This window comes from Solanum tuberosum, unplaced genomic scaffold (genome assembly GCF_000226075.1).
Source record: "Solanum tuberosum cultivar DM 1-3 516 R44 unplaced genomic scaffold, SolTub_3.0 scf00010, whole genome shotgun sequence".
NCBI classification, from domain to species: domain Eukaryota; kingdom Viridiplantae; phylum Streptophyta; class Magnoliopsida; order Solanales; family Solanaceae; genus Solanum; species Solanum tuberosum.
This window is the reverse complement of record NW_006238936.1, coordinates 430,425-447,753: the sequence shown is the minus strand read 5'-3', so window position 1 is coordinate 447,753 and position 17,329 is coordinate 430,425. Positions and strand designations below refer to the sequence as shown.

Genomic DNA, 17,329 nt, shown 5'->3' with positions numbered 1-17,329 from the left:
GACAATCATACATGGGAGATTACTACCCTGCCTAAGGATAAGAGGGCCATAGGGTGCAAATGGGTGTACAAGATCAAATACAGGGCAGATGGAGAAGTTGATAGGTTCAAAGCAAGGTTGGTAGCCAAGGGTTACAATCAAAAGGAAGGCTTAGACTATCAGGAAACTTTTTCTCCTGTTGTAAAAATGGTGACTGTTCGATCAGTCATAGCCTTAGCAGCTGCACAGCATTGGCAGATACACCAAATGGATGTATTCAATGCTTTTCTTCAAGGAGATTTGACTGAAGAAGTTTACATGGATTTGCCCTTGGGATTTGTCCATCAAAGTGGGAAGGGGACAGGGACAGTATGCAAGCTTACAAAGTCACTTTATGGACTTAAACAGGCAAGCAGACAGTGGAATATCAAACTGACCACAGCATTAGCCAACTCAGGGTTTCAGCAGAGTCATTATGATTATTCTTTGTTCACAAAGCATCAAGAAAAAAGGTTAGTGATGGTACTTGTTTATGTTGATGACCTATTGATCACAGGCAATGACCACAAGTTGATCTTGGAAACAAAGAAGATTCTTCAAGACAACTTTAAGATTAAAGATCTAGGTGAGTTGAGATACTTCTTAGGAATTGAATTTGCTAGAAACAACAATGGGATCCTTATGCATCAAAGAAAGTATTGCCTTGAACTGATTTCAGATATGGGGTTATCTAGTTCAAAGCCTGTAGGTTCTCCTGTTGAGTTGAATCAGAAGCTCACAACTGCAGAATTTGATTTACATTTCCCTCCTACTGATGAGCAGGATGAGTTGTTGAATGAACCTGAAATTTATCAGAGATTGGTTGGAAGATTGCTTTATTTGACAATGACAAGGCCAGACATTGCATTCGCAGTGCAACTACTAAGTCAATTTATGCACAACCCCAAGACATCCCATATGAATGCAGCGTTAAGGGTGGTGAGATATGTTAAACAGTCACCAGGCTTAGGGATACTTATGGCATCTACTGCTGATAATCATCTTACTGCATACTGTGATGCAGATTGGGCATCATGCCCAAACAATAGGAAGTCCATAACCGGATACATGGTTGTGTATGGGAACTCACTAATTTCATGGAAGGCCAAGAAACAGGAGACCATTTCAAGGAGTTCAGCTGAAGCTGAATATAGGAGCTTAGCTTCGACAGTGGCGGAGGTTGTGTGGTTGGTTGGTCTCTTCAAAGAACTAGGGGTTCAAGTGAGGTTGCCAGTACACATACACAGTGACAGCAAATCAGCCATACAGATAGCTGCCAATCCAGTGTTTCATGAACGAACTAAACATATAGATATTGATTGTCATTTCATCAGGGAGAAGGTTCAAATGGGAATAGTTCAACCAGTGTACTTAAATACAACAGAACAACCTGCAGACTTGCTTACTAAAGGACTCACATGTTTGCAGCATAGCTATCTACTTACCAAATGTTTGCAGACTTGATTGTCATTTCATCAGGGAGAAGGTTCAAATGGGAATAGTTCAACCAGTGTACTTAAATACAACAGAACAACCTGCAGACTTGCTTACTAAAGGACTCACATGTTTGCAGCATAGCTATCTACTTACCAAATGTTTGCAGACTTGATTGTCATTTCATCAGGGAGAAGGTTCAAATGGGAATAGTTCAACCAGTGTACTTAAATACAACAGAACAACCTGCAGACTTGCTTACTAAAGGACTCACATGTTTGCAGCATAGCTATCTACTTACCAAGCTAGGAATGAAGAATGTTTTTCATACACCTAGCTTGAGGGAGGATGTTGAGCAGCTGGTTATGTGTACAGCTGTTGATTAGTGTTAGTTAGCTATCGATTAGTGTTAGTTAGCTGTCAATTAGTTTTAATTAACACGTGAAGATTAGTTAGAGTTTGTTATTCAGTTAGATAGCTAGTAACTTCTATATAAAGCATTGTAAAGCATCTGTTTCAGTTAAGCAGAATAGTGATAATTCAATCTATACAGAATCTCTTCTTCTCTCTCAATCAGTTTGTTCTTCATCTCCAGCTTATTTAGAATTGCTGGATTTAACAGTTTTCAATACGTAGGTTACTTGACCAAACCATATTAATAATATGCTTTTAGTATATTTTATTTGCAATCTAATTTATCACCAACATAATTTGTAATTATAAGCTTCCGCATGATGCCATGATTCTTTCGAACCCAACAAGTTTGAGCAAGTGACATTAATTAGTCTAGCCCCCCACCCCCCCTCATGTGTGTCTACAAGGAAAACAGCCCTGTATGGCTATGATAATTTTTTATGTTCTTTCGAAAATCAACGTTTGGTCTTGAAAATTCCAAGAAATTGTGTTTGACATTTAGAGAACACCCAAAATCCTGTTTTCACTTCCACTTTATTTTTCTTTTTCAAATTTAACCTATTTTATGTTTTTTATAAACACAACCACAGTCCACATTTAAGTGAAATTCTCACTGTCAATTTGGATTGGCAAACAAGTGTTCTTTCACAAATTATCTCATAAACCAAACACAAACAACACTCATTTTGCATACAAAGAAAACCCTCCAAACCTTATTACCAAAAACATACAAAGAAAACACATGTCATTACAGTGAAAGCAAATTTCACTTAAGATGTTTCTCAAACCATCCCAACATGTCTTGATGAGACTCTTCAGCAGATTTTACATCCAATTCATCTTCATCATTGTACCTCACGGACCAGCCATGTGTAACCCCAGGAAAAATCTTCACAAATGCATCAACCTGCACGAAAAAAGCACCATAAACATCCAATTCATTCTCTGTTGAAACCTGTATTGTTGGTAAACTATGTACTCGAATTCCTACCTCAGGCTTTGCATTTAAGGCCATCTCAAATTGCTTGACAAGCTCAGGTGGAGATCTTCTGTCAATCTCCGCTCCCAATATTGAGATTGGAACCTTAACAGCTGAAACACAACAACAATAGAGACTTACGACTTCACAAATGAAAAGATCAAAATGCTAAATATGAAAAATTAGCCCTGATACTGCATTACATTATGAAATGCGTGCTATAGAAGATGTAGTAGCAAAATCATACCGTGCATATCATCTACAACAACAAATGAAGGATGCAATAGCACTGCAGCTTGGATATAAGCATATTTTGCTAGTTCCACGACTACCTTAGCTGGAACGAATTCAAAGTAATTCTTTAGCAAATTACTTTAACAAAGATGAAAAGAAGTTGTAAGTTGTAACCAGAGCAAGAAGAATGACCTCCCCAACAGAAGCCTGCTGCTCCGATTTTTGTTACACCATTGCTCTTCAAAGCTTCAATAACTGGTTTTGCATCTTCAAATCCTTGATCCTGTAGCAACAATAATACATCAGATAAAAGTGCAAACATGAAATCTGATACTACCTGAGCTATCTATCCATATTAGAAATAGGAACTCACCGGTCCATGATCTATTATCCATACTTCTAAAGGCTTCTCATCATTAGGTATACGGGGATCTCCACGAAGGAAATCAGGGACTACTACATAGAAGCCAGCTGCTGCAACTTTGTCTGCAAGCTTTCTATAATTTTGAAAGCAAAGGATATATATATATCTATCAGTTTGAAGAATATGATCTATCCAAATATAGCTACCTCCAAGTCACAACACATAAACATAGGACGTCATGTAGGATGTTGTGTATCTATTTGTTCAACTTTATATCAGTTTAAGTATGCACATTCAAAATTGGAGGACAGAGATCGATATTAGCTAAGGTCAAATTAAAAGGACACGTTTATTACTGCAATCCTTACCTCAACTTTGGAGCTTCATATCCTGCATATTAACAAAAAAAATAAAGCCAATACTTAGTAGTTCGATACTAAATATTGTTTACAAAAACTTAAAATTAGCAAACAAAAAGGAGAAGTTACCAAAAACATCAGAAACAAGGATTACAGCTTGGGTGGAATCAACAGGACCAGAAAGATAACAGTTGAAGCCTCCAAATTGTTGGACATGACCAGCTCCTCCTCCTCCTCCGCCGCTCAGGTAATTTGGTGGATTTTCACAACACTCAGGACCCGACATAATAATATTAACAATGTTACTTATTATAAAATTAAAGCCAAGTACTAAACTAAAATAACAAGAAAATGTGTATCGATTGAGAGAAATGATCAATTTTTAAGACTATTTATAAGTGTTAAAAACTACTTGGACACAGAGTCTGTAATGACCTCATTTACTTGGGCATCAAAGTGAGCTACAGTGAATAACCACATGAACATCCATCATAATTTTTCAATACCTGCAGATTAAAATAAGTTAAATTTTGTTCATATTTCAAAAGACAATTAGCATCCAATCCGATCCAATGATCAAAATATAATATTCACACAATTCAAAGACAAATTTGCTACTCCCTCTGTCCCAATTTATGTGACACATTTCGAATTTCGAAATTCAAACGAGTCTATCTTTGACCGTAATTTTTTCATATATCTTTTAATTATTTTGAATTATCAATTATTGAGACTTATAGTACTTTTTATGCAGTTTATAAATATATAAATTTCATTTTAAAAAAATTGAAGATTCCATGAGCAAATTCTCAATCAAACTTAAACTGTTTGACTCTCGAAAAACGAAATGTGTCACATAAATTAGGATAGAAAAAATATTATTTTAATGCACGTATAATATAATACTGTTGGGGTCAAAAAAAAAAGATGTTGAAAATCTAGCCGCTTCTTTTCACGTGGCGTCGGATGATAAGTTTTCGACATTTGAAAATAGATTATTTACCTAATTAGTTATTGGCCCAAAAGTAATTACTGTCACTAGTCAATGTATAAAAATATATATTTACTAATTATTTGAACGGACAATTATAAAAAGTAAATAAAGGCTAATTCATTATGTTAATAATGAAACTCAAAAATATTAATTAAAGGTAACTATAAGCTATTTTGTATAGTTCAAAAATCATTTTGGAAAAATTATATAAATACGCATCTTATTTTATCATAATCTCTAAAATTTTCCACCATTTAAAAAATTACAAAAATACTCTCTCGGATACATCCTTATTTCCTCTCGGAAACATTCCTCCCCTCTCGGATACATCCCTATTCCTTTTAGGATACATCCCTTCCATTAAGTAATATACCATTCGCAACTCATGAGCTATGTATCTACAAGTTTTTTTTATGTATCCGAGATACTATAAATTTAAGGAATTTTTATAATTAGAGAAATAAATAATGATAATATAATTTACTCTTAACACTACGAGATTTATGTAATTTTTACATAAATTTAACCATCTAATCTAGTACTTTGACTTCTCGGGCCAAATACTTTATTTTAAGTTATTATTTTTATCAAATTATCAATTTTATTATAAAAATTTACTATCTAATTGACATGCATAATTCTTACTTAATTTTTTTTTCTGATTTGAAAAAGAAGACGCTTTCTCTCTCTCTCTCTCTCTCTCTCAAAATTTTATTATATTATAAACCGGACTAAATTACCGTCACCTCTCACGTCAGATTTTTTGCTTATTTGTTTTATAGTTGACAGCAAGCATATGGTTCTTCTCTAATTTTATATTTATTTATTGATCTTGTATTTATTTAACTCCTTTACTTTATTCTTTTTCTAAAATGCAAAGGGACACCAAATAATTTGTATATTCTTTAATTTTGTTCGTTTTAATTAAAAGATTGTAATATTTTGGTTTTGTGCTAAATTGAATTAGCCAGGTTCATAAAAAACGACAAGGAGAAAGGTGTATAAAGTATAACTTAGTGTGCTTTCTGAATATTCTTTCTTATATTATTAATATACCTCTACGGACTACGATAATAGCCAATATACTGATTTCTCAAAAGCATGATGCACGACGCTTCATTTTTTTTAATGGTCTATTTACTTGTCCTATTTGCTTTAAAAAATTAATTAATTTTTTAAATCATATTCATCTTAATTACTCATGATCCATTAGTATTTTGGACAAAGTTTTAGAGGCTAAAACATTAATTGTTTTGGACGAGGAGTACAATTTTATATTTGAAACCATTTGACTTTAGTTAAACTTCCCATTTTGCATTCAGCAGCAAGTTCTTAATTGTAACTATATAATATATTTAAGATTACAAGTTTCACAAATCGATAACCACACAAATATTATGGTATATAGTATATTTATGATTATAATATCACAAAAAAAAAATCCTTTAATCAGCTTCTGAAATTTCTTGTTGGACTATTGAATCACATCTATTGAAAAACAAAAAAATTATCTTATATATTTAGTGTATTTTTTTATCGAGGGGATTCAGATGAAAAACCCTTCCGACCCCCTAATTATGATCTTGCACTTGTCTTGTCTATTACCGTGATTTTGCATAGAGGTAGTAACCTTTATTCATTGTCAATTATCTTTATTTACATTTTTAGTCGATAATCGTGCTTCATAACCACAAAAATTCATGTTTTAATTATTGAATAATAGTAAATAGATTTTATTTAAAATATTATTTGTATCAATTCCTATGAAAGCGGTATTTACACTATACTATCTTTGACTAGCAAAAAAAACCCGGTTAATTTGGTTGAATAAAGGAGAGATATTGTATATGTAGTGCTTGGGTTGTCTAATAATTGCCTTGAAAATGTCATTATTGTAAAGTAGAACCCAACGTGACCTTCATTGATCATATATTTAGGTATTTATACATATACAATTACATAAATAACCCTTAGTAGATACATTAACTAATACCTAACTACCATACTTATCACTCCCTCTCAAGTTGAACCAGGTATAAGGTTCAACTTGCCACGTAAATCACAAAAACGATCTTTCAAGAGAGGCTTGGTAAGAATATCCGCAAGCTGATCATGAGAAGAAATATATTGAACCCGAAGTTCCTTTTTCCTGTACAAGATCTCAAATAGAGTGAAAATCGATCTCCATATGTTTGGTGTGAGAGTGAAACACCGGGTAATTAGCTGTAAGATAGGTTACACTTAAATTATCACACAATGAAAGCAAGGAACCAGAAGAAAGATCAATTTCTTTCAACAATAGACTAATCCATAGAAGTTCACTGGTGGCAGCAGCAAGAGAGCGATATTCAGCCTCAGTAGTAGAGCGCGAGACAAATCGTTGTTTGCGAGAACACCAAGAAATTAAACAAGCGACGAACCTAAGAAAATTGCAAAACAAGTAGTAGACTTCCGATCATCTATACTTCCTCCCAAATCAGCATCACAATATCCTTGTAATTGCTGAGAGTTCTGTTTTGAAAGAGAATACCATGAGAAGAAGTGGATTTTAGACATCTCAATATACGCTTAACTGCTGCCCAATGTTTCTCTGTCGGACTATGCATGAATTGACAAACTTTATTCACCGAGAAGGAAATATCAGGTCTAGTGAAAGTGAGATATTGTAAGCCACCAACAATACTTCGATAAAGACTTTCATCAAGGAATTGAGTGTTGTCACTGTTGTGCAGTTTATTGTCGAGCACATGTGAGTAGAAATAACACTACAAGTTAACATGTTACTACCTTCTAAGAGATCATATATATATTTAGACTGATGTAACAACAACCCATCAGATCGCCATGTAGCTTCAATACCCAAAATGAAGTTAAGCTTGCCCAAGTTCCGCAAGGAGAATCGCATTTCTAACTGTTGAAGCAATAAAGAAACAAGATGCATAGACGTGCACAAGACTATAATGTCATCAACATAGATCAAACAAAATAGTTTTTCAGTGCCCAAGGTTCTAAAAAAGAGTGAAGAATCTGTTTTAAAGCCTTGGAAACTAAGCTCACACAAGGCATCCGTCAAACATTTATTCCATACTCGAGGAGCCTGTTTAAGACCATAAATAGACTTCTCTAGCTTGCATATGTAATTAGGGTGATTAGGATCAACAAAAGCTGGTGGTTGAGCCATGTATACATCCTCCTCTAGCTTACCATGCAAGAATGCGTTAGAGATATCAACTTGATTAACAATCCATCCCTTTGACACGACAATAGAAAGAAATAGTCGAATCGTTGTAGGTTTGACAACAAGACTGAAAGTATCATCAAAGTCAATTCCCGAGAGTTGATGGAAACCCTTGGCAACTAATCTGGCTTTATGTCGTTCAATGGAGCCATCTGGTCTCTTTTTTTTTTGTCTTGAAAACCTATTTACAACCAATGATATTCGTAGCTTGATGAGGTGGAACCAACCTCCAAGTACCAGTTGCAATGAGCGCATTATATTCCGTAGACATAGCAGATCGCCATTCAGGAATTTTAATAGCCTGAGTATAACATGTGGGATCAAGAGCAAGGCTACATGAGGTAAAGAAGGACTGGATACGTTTGGGCTTAAGATTTCCTATTTGCGCTCGTGTAACCAATGGATGATTTTGAATAGGTGTGACTACATCCAATGAAATAGCACCACTAGAATTAGAGTCATCTGGAGAATCAATAACATCACCACCAATCAAATTATCAAGGCCTTGCATTTGTGTATTATGTGGACCAGTACCAAGTGAAACAAGAGAGGCACGTGATGGAGATTGTGCAGGAGAACAGTGCACAGAGAATGGCGAATGAGTTGATGTGGGTTCTTGGATGGCAGGTGGTAGAGGTTGTGATATTAGTGGATGCATATGTGCAGCTGGAACAATATGAGGAGTAGGAATAACAAAAGAGACTTGTTTCAGGCTTAGTAGACGCGACACACACACCATCGATTTCTTGAAAGGGGAATACTTATTCATCAAACAACACATGACGTGAGACAAAAAAATTGTTAGAGACACGATTATAACACTTGTAACCTTTCTGAGTACGACTATAGCCAAGGAAGACGCAGGGAGTTGAACGTGGACTTAATTTATTTTGCGAATGAGAACGAAGCCAAAGATAACATAAGCAACCAAAAACACATAATTGATTGTAATCAGGCTTGTCACCAAACAAAATTTCATATGGAGTTTGATGATTTAACCGAGGAGTGGGCAGACGATTGATAACAAAGACAACTGTTTCAAATGCGTTTGTCCAAAATTTAGAAGGGACATGGGAGTGAAAAAGAAGCGCACGACCAGCTTCAGTTTCATGTCTATGTTTCCTTTCGGCACACATATTCTATTCAGGGGTATATGGATAAGAAACACGTTGTGTTATCCCATGTGTGCGCAAATAGGAAGTCAAGGCTTGAAACTCCCCTCCCCAATCTGCCTGAAATTATTTAACGGAACGACCGAAAAATTTCTCAACCAATAAACGAAATTGATGAAAAATATCAAACATATCAGATTTGTTCTTAATAAAATATATCCAAGAATATTTTCTAAAGTGATCAAAAAAATATAACATAATAACGAAAACTATCATTTGAGATTTCCGGGGCTAGACCCCAAACATCCGAACAAATCAAATCTAAAGGACCACGAGCTGAATATTCAGACACTGAAAAAGGCAACTTATGAATTTTGCTCTTTACACAAGCCTGACACAATGAACTACGTAAACTAATAGAGCTATCAGAACCTAAATTATTACTAGAAACTAAACGATGAACTGTGGAAGGAGAAGCATGGCCAAGCCGAGCATGCCAGTCTCCCAATGTTGCAGAGTATGACTTGACAGGAGACTACAATGGAGACGCTGGAAGGGTATAGTGACCATCTTCATTCGGGCCTTTGAACAACGGAGCCTTCGTTGCCAAATCCTTCACAAGAAAATAGACAGGAAAAAATTCACAAGAAACATTATTAGCCTTAACAAAAGAACGAATATAAATTAAATTTTGCTTAGCGGTAGGGACACACAAAATATTGTTTAAATTGAAAGAGGCTCCTGGAACATGCAAAGAAGAAGAACCAATGTGAGAGATAGGTAATTTAGAACCATTCGGAGTGAATAACGAGGTTGTCAAGATTAGCAGTAAGATGGTGTGTGGTGCCACTGTCCATAAGCCAAGATTGGGAGGGTTGTGAAGAGGTGCTAGCAAGATTAGAAGATGGTTTATTAACACCACGATTAGCATTTTCGGTCCTCGGTGAAGGGCCAACACGAGACACATGTCCGAGTCCTCCACAATTATAACAACTGATGGTAGAATTATCCAGTGGTGCTGCTTGTGTGACTGGATTATTGAACTGGTTGTTTGTGGCAACAGTTTGTACTGAAGTAGAGAACCCATGACCAGGTGGTGATGGAGAAGCAAAGTAGCCACCCCTACCACGTCCTCGGTTGCCATTGCCACGGCCCCAACCCCGCCCTCGCTGAGGTTGAGCCATTCCATAGTGAGCAGTTGGCGCAATTATTGCAGATTCTTCATTCTTGAGTTATCTCTCTTCCGTCTAAAGGAGACCATATAGTGTATCAATAGATACATCAATCTGTGTCGCATCAATAGATCGTGTAAAAGGGCGATAAGACACACCTAAGCCACCTTTAACATACTCAACAAGATCGTCCTCATTAATGGGATGTTGTAAAGCAACAAGTTGATCAGCTATACTCTTAGCTTTCTGAATATACATCTCAATCGAATCAGAACCACGACGAATAGTGTATAACTGATTTTTCAATTCACGATTTTTTTACTTCAATGCCGTAGCATACGCCGAAATCAATTTTTCCCAGGCTGCACGAGACGTCTCAACACCTACTATTTGTGGTAACACACTCTCTGAAACAGAGGCCACAATCCAACTCAAAACTATTTGATCTTGACGTGCCCAATTCTGATACAAAGGATTCAATTGATTTTCACCAAGAAATCTTTTTGGAATTGGTTGAGAGCCATCAAGATGATGCTCTAATCCATAACCACGAATCATAGGCAAAAATTGAGTTCGCCAAAGTAAGAAGTTCGTTGAAGTCAGTTTGATTGAGAGTTGATGCGTAGGGTTAAACGATAGGGATGGTAGCATTGTCGCTGAAGTAACAGACACAATGGCAGCGGCTGAAGTTCTTGGCATACCTAGTTTTTTTTTTTTTTGGCTTCTGATACCATGTAAAGTAGAACCTAGCGTGACCTTCATTGATCATATATTTAGGTATTTATACAAGAGTTTATACATATACAATTACATAAAAAAACCCTTAGTAGATACATTAACTAATACCTAAATACCATACTTATCAATTATAACTCTAATAAGTAAAAAATATGTATGTTGCATGAAGTCTGCTGGCTTAGGAGATCATGAGATCTGATTGCAAACATTTTAAAAAAAAATAATCACCGTACGCGAGTCAGCTTGTGTGCACCTCGATTAATTCACGAGATATATACCAACTTATACCATCAAGGCATCAACAGGTATCAGAAAACTCTGTCACATAGACTGATAGATGAGAAGAAATCGCCTAATAGTTTTTGTCACTACTAAAATTTAAACCTAAAGTATGATAGATAAGAAGAAATCGCCTAATATTTTGTCACTACTAAAATTGAACCTAAAACTTATTGATTCACATCTACTGATCCCCTGTTGTGCTGCACCAATGCCTCTTGGAATCTTTATACTGACATTCTAGGAGACTTCCAAGTAAAAATACTGTTCAACTAAATTTAAAGAGTCACGCTCTTTTGAAAAGTTTTAAAAAGATTTGTTGCATGAATGTTGATTCTCTAATATCACAAAATAGAAGGTGATACGATAAGATATAATGCAATTGAACCAACGACAAGTAACATGTTACCTATTCTTACAAGTGCATAATGTTCACCAGAACGCCCTTAGATTTGAACACATATATGAAAGGGGGTTTGAGAGAAATATGCATCATAAGCTAAAACCATAATCTTGATTTCATCTTTATAACAGCAAATACAGTACTTATTGTGACCTATTTTCACTTCCCTTGAGGAATTATGACAATCTCCTTAGTTTTTTTCACTTGATGAACTTGGTAAACCAGTTTAACATATCTGAGTGAGCCTCTTCTGCTGCTTTGACAGCCGATTCATCCTCAACGTTGTATCGAACTGTCCATCCATGTTCTACCCCTGGAAATATCTTCACAAAGCTTTCAATCTGCACAATTAAGTATCAGTTATACACATGAATCTAATAGTAAACTTGCATATAATGATCTTCTTCTACATGTCTAAATGCTTAAAAGATACAACTTACCTCAGGTTTCGCGGATAAAGCATTGGCTAGTAGCTTTGCTTGGTCAGGAGGGAAAATATGGTCATGTTCAGCTGCTAATATTGCAGTTGGAACTTTTACCTCTGATAAAAAAAACAAGATTATCAGCGCGTAGTCATACAAGTACTATGCAGGACGAGATGAGAAATTAATCAAAGAATGTACCATTTATGTCATCAACTGTAATAGGACCAGGATGCAAGATAACTGCAGCATCAATAGTACTCTCGTATTTCGCCAATTTAGAAACTACCATTCCTGATGAACCAAAATAGACGAAGAACTATGAAAAAACAAGACAATGTATTATAGTTCAGAAGTGAAATACATAATTCATTTTCACCTCCCCAGCAAAAGCCTGCTGCCCCTATCGCGGAAACACCTTTACTCTTCAAAGATTCAACCACTACTTTAGCATCTTCACATCCTTTGTCCTAAAAGAGTTTTAAGAACCAATTCAATGTCTAATACTCTTGAAAAAGAAACTTAACTTACACAAGAGGCATTTCTATTACTCAATTCATTAATATTCCTATTTCCGCGAAGTTAATAGTACTCTTAATAGTTTCAAGTGTTGCAGTCCCTTATATTCTTTGAAATTAAGAAGTTCACAAATCACAACAAGGTAGGGAGGGTACTAACAATGCCATGATCTTTGAACCATGTCTGTAAGTCATGTTTCTCGCGATCCAAAGGTTCACCATAGAAGAAATCAGGAACAACCACCAAGTACCCTGAAGCTGCAACTTTATCTGCTAGCTTCCTGAATTATATTGCACAAACAAAGCACGCCCAATATGTCGAAACTCATTGTCCATGGATAAAGAAAAACCATTTCAACATCAAAAACAACAAAAAACTAGAGCAAACACATAATAACGGATTCAAAATTGTAACCAAGCATCAGTGCATCACCCATTGGTTCTATACCCAGTCATAAGTGGGAAGTTTCTCTGGTCCTTTGGCTATCACTCCATAAATGAAAAATACCAAAATATAAACAAAGATGGATATTGAAGTGTCATGAGGCCTATTGGAAGTCAAACATGTTTTCATCATTAGGATCCCGAGTTACACCACCCGTTGCCTCAAGATCTGGCCTTAAGGTCTTGGGTTGGATGCTTAGGTTCTTTCACATGGAAATCTTGAAAGTAAAAAAGGACTTAATACATGGTCTGCAGTGTGTCAGGATATTCCATTTAGACACTCAAACTAAGCCTTGTTTCAATTGAACGCCTCCAATCCTAATAAAGTGTTCCGATTAGACACTCTCAATTCAAATTTTGAATAAACTTCTGCCAAAAATAAATAGTAGACATAATAAATAGGGTTGAATCAAATCTGAGACAGGGAACTCTGTACTTACCTCAAAAGTGGAGCTTCATATCCTGCAAAAACCAATCACACAGTATAAATAAGAATTAATACTAGCTGATAAACCAAGAAGTTAAAGTTACTATCTTTAATATGTAATTACAACGCCAATGAAGACTTTCAAACTTATTAAGTATATAGTTGATGTTTACCAAATACATCAGATATGAGAAGAATGGCAAGTTTGGAATGAATAGATCCACTAACATAGCTGCTAAGCCCTCCAATCTCTTGTAAATTTCCAATTCCAGAAGCTGAGTTGAGGGTTGGTGGATTCTTCATACATTCTGCTCCTGACATTTTTGCACAAAAAATAGGATTCTTTGCCGATTAGAGGAAATGTCAAAGTTACATTACACATTGGAATGAGACAATACTATATTAATATCATTAATCAACACCAAAGGTCATGGTGCAGTAGTAGTAACTGCTCTTTCGTTCTTAATCACAAGTCTCAGATTCAGTATATAATCGCATTTGTTAGCAGTGGCGGAGCTATAATTTTTAATAAGGGTTCAAAATCTGAAAAACTAAACACATGAACTAACCGATGGGGGTTCGACATCTACTATATATACATAAAAATAATTTTAACCATGTATAAATAGTAATATTTTCCGCCGAAGGGGTTCAGATGACCCCCCTAATAGAAGGCTGGCTCCACCCCTGTTTGTTAGGGTTTCCGACGCAAATTTAAATTTAGTCAAGCTCTAATGTGAGTACCAGACACGGAACAGAATGAAAAATATGAACTTTCAAAGGCATTAGTTTAATTTCTAGTGGTGGGGGACTACGTAACCACTTACGTTAATGATGGCTAAATGATAACTCTCGTCTCTCTTTATCTCAAATTATTTACGGTTTACGTTTTTATAGGCTTCTTTTTTATTATTTTACCTTGAGATATAATCTATTTGATTGAATATTTACTATATTTATTTGTTATCTCAAAGTGTATATAGATTTCATGAATAATTACTATAATTGTACGTAAAATGGGTAAAAAGTTTTTTATTTTATTTTAAAAAATTTAAATAATTTTTTTTTGAGATAACTATTTTTAAAAATTACGATAAATAGAAAACAAATAATATATTTTTTGTGAGGTAAAGCTCTCGAATTTAAGTGAATATTATTGTGGTTTATGTCGCGAATGGACACATCAATGAGTGAAATCACAACGTCTTATTGAACGCAAGCAAGACATAAATAACGAATAGAGAACTAACATCAAAACCATGTTACTTAACAAACCTTCAATATATTTATCTAAAACTGATATTGAGGACATTAGTGTTGCTAATTAATAAAGATTTTGATGAATATATTTATATTTTTAATTTATTATGATGTCATTAATCTAAACAAATTGTGGACTTAGATTATATTGTTTAAACATATTAGAATTGACAAGTATTATAGACGTAATTAATAGAAATAACATTCCATATTATTATTAAAATACGTAGAAACTACATTAAAAGTCAAAAAAATAATTGCATAATGCATTAAACAATACATAAAAACTAGTAATACATAATTTTAAAAAAAGTGCAACTACAATAAACAAAAAATTAACATTACATAAAATCCAATAAATCAAATCAACTATGTAACATTTCCAAAATAAAAACGAGGACAAGAGAATACAAATAAGTCTTAAACTGGAAATATATTCTTAATTTCATTTAATTTTTCTCTCAAAACATCTTTCTCATGTAGAGTTCCCCTTAACAAGGAACTAGGTAGACCTAACATTAGTATGCATAGCAGATCTCACATTATTTGTTGTATAAAGTAGTATATCTTTTTCAACAATGGACTTCTCTTTATCAAACAATTTTCAAGAGTTCCTAGTGTCTTGATCCTAGGATGATCTACACAATAACAAATATCATATAGTATAAAAAAAATTGACGTTCCAAACACTTGAAACATGAATTATCTTCTAGTACAATATAAAAAACGAGAGAAAATTTAAGAAAAAACAAGATGAACTAGGGCAAAAATGGGGTATGCCCTAGTTTTAAGAATTCCTAATTGTTAACGGACGTTACAATGAAGCCGTTTAAGCAGATGAAATAGTGCTTTTAATTAAACTTTAATTTTACAAATTATTTCAATCTTTTTTTTCACACATCATTTAAATTTCGAACTCTTCAAACGACGGCGTACACAATTATTTTATGGCATAACGAATGGATACATCGAGAGAACATGATATTCCACATAATAAAAAGGAAGAATTTACGGGAAAAAAGCATAGTCGTTTACAACAAATTTTAAAGTGACAAAAAATAAATTGAAATCATAAAAAGATGAAGAAACAAGAATATTTTATTGATTAATCAATACGGGGTACAATTCTCCTTGATTCTTCTCTCATATTTATCCATGGTCGTAAAAAAAGACAAAAAAAAAAAGAAAAAAAATGATTTGAATTTGATGAATATTCATGAATTTATGAAATATTTGAGATGTCTTTAATAATATTCATAATATATGCCTGAACTACTGGTCGTATTTTATCAAACTAAGATGATTTGAAATTGATAAATATTCATGAATTTATGAAATATTTAAAATGTTTTTTAATAATATTCATTATATATGTATGAACTACCGTAGGGTGAGTAGCCTCCTAAAATTCTAATTGAAATTGAGCATAGATGGTAGTCCCTGTTAAAATTAAACACGTGTTATAGAATCACATAAAATTTCAATTTCTGCGGGACAGTATTTGAAGTAACTACCAAAACCTGTCGATTTATAAAATATTGCGGGAGGGTTTTGTTTGTCTTTTCTTCATAAGCCAAGAAAAAACCTTTAAATTTCACATTTAAACTTGTTTAGTTTATCGTAAAAGAGTGGTAAAGATACGAAATTTGGATAAGAGTAAGAGGGGAAGTTAGAAAAAAATGGGTTCTTTGAAAAATGGAACAGAAAGTGTGTTGCAAGAAGAAGAAGAAGAACCAATCTTGAAAGAACAATCCCAAAAATACTGCACCTTTCCTATTAGATACCCACAACTTTGGGAAATGTACAAGAAAGCAGTAGCCAGTTTCTGGGCTGGTAATCCCTATATTTTTTGTCCTTGCTTTTTTCATGAGTTAGTTATGCAAAATTGTGTTACTTATTTGTTCATCATGTGCTTTGTTTTCCTGCAAAGTTTGTTGCTTTATATGGTTTTCTTGGCTGGTATTGTGTTGTTTGTTTCCCCCTTTTGTGTGTGTGTGTTTGTTAATGTTGGAATTTGGTTGAATTATTTGTATGTAACTGAATTGATTATGCAAATTTGTGTTTGTTTAGTTGTTCATGTCACTTACACCTATTTGTTTGTTTATGATGAGTTGGTGACTTTTTCCTGTAAAGTTTGCTCTGCATAAATGGTTCCTCTGCTGATAATGTGTATATTTGAAGTTCCAATATTTTTTCAAAAAAATTGTTCCTTTATTTGTTTTCCCATGTTTTTCACTGTCAGTGTTGAAATTTAGTTGCATTATTCATCTATATTCTGAGTTGGGCATGTGAATTGTGAATTTTTTGATGTGTTTGGTATGAAGGAAAATGTTCTCCATGGAAAATGATTTACTAGAAAATGTTTTCTTGGAAAACAAGTGGGTTTCTTATTTATTTTCTAGTGTTTGGTAAGTAAGCAAGCAAATATTATCCCAAGGGCATTTATATATTATCCAACAAAACACTATGGAGGCAAGATGATATGGGGAGTGGGGGTTCCAGGGTGGTGGGGGTTGGGGG

The 17,329-nt window shown here is 34.3% G+C and overlaps 5 protein-coding genes across 5 annotated transcripts in view; 2 read left to right on the top strand and 3 right to left on the bottom strand.

The window, feature by feature from the left end:
- The first annotated feature begins 37 nt into the window (after nt 1–37).
- On the top strand, nt 38–1,627 carry LOC107062182 (uncharacterized mitochondrial protein AtMg00810-like). The gene is made up of 2 exons (XM_015312527.1): nt 38–1,359; nt 1,505–1,627. The coding sequence occupies exons 1-2, from the start codon at nt 187–189 to the stop codon at nt 1,625–1,627; spliced, it is 1,296 nt and encodes a 431-aa protein (XP_015168013.1). The 5' UTR covers nt 38–186.
- Nucleotides 1,628–2,486: 859 nt separating this feature from the next.
- Nucleotides 2,487–4,184, bottom strand: LOC102602095 (endo-1,3;1,4-beta-D-glucanase-like). The gene is made up of 7 exons (XM_006339354.2): nt 3,932–4,184; nt 3,812–3,833; nt 3,453–3,576; nt 3,272–3,362; nt 3,093–3,182; nt 2,858–2,958; nt 2,487–2,773 (listed from the first exon to the last, which is right to left on the bottom strand). The coding sequence occupies exons 1-7, from the start codon at nt 4,086–4,088 to the stop codon at nt 2,633–2,635; spliced, it is 726 nt and encodes a 241-aa protein (XP_006339416.1). The 5' UTR covers nt 4,089–4,184; the 3' UTR covers nt 2,487–2,632.
- A 6,209-nt stretch (nt 4,185–10,393) lies between these two features.
- On the bottom strand, nt 10,394–11,017 carry LOC107062180 (uncharacterized). Its single transcript, XM_015312524.1, has 2 exons — nt 10,649–11,017; nt 10,394–10,564 (listed from the first exon to the last, which is right to left on the bottom strand). The coding sequence occupies exons 1-2, from the start codon at nt 11,015–11,017 to the stop codon at nt 10,394–10,396; spliced, it is 540 nt and encodes a 179-aa protein (XP_015168010.1).
- Nucleotides 11,018–11,697: 680 nt separating this feature from the next.
- LOC102601759 (endo-1,3;1,4-beta-D-glucanase-like) lies at nt 11,698–13,918 on the bottom strand. Its single transcript, XM_006339353.2, has 7 exons — nt 13,723–13,918; nt 13,563–13,584; nt 12,839–12,959; nt 12,540–12,630; nt 12,362–12,454; nt 12,179–12,279; nt 11,698–12,079 (listed from the first exon to the last, which is right to left on the bottom strand). Exons 1-7 carry the CDS (start codon nt 13,868–13,870, stop codon nt 11,939–11,941), a joined length of 717 nt encoding a protein of 238 aa, XP_006339415.1. The 5' UTR covers nt 13,871–13,918; the 3' UTR covers nt 11,698–11,938.
- A 2,419-nt stretch (nt 13,919–16,337) lies between these two features.
- Nucleotides 16,338–17,329, top strand: part of LOC102601428 (ribonucleoside-diphosphate reductase small chain A) — a 9,232-nt gene continuing 8,240 nt past the window's right edge. Inside the window, exon 1 of the mRNA XM_006339352.2 lies at nt 16,338–16,642. Coding sequence (XP_006339414.1) covers nt 16,489–16,642 — 154 coding nt within the window. The 5' untranslated portion in view covers nt 16,338–16,488. The remainder of the gene's footprint in view (nt 16,643–17,329) is intronic.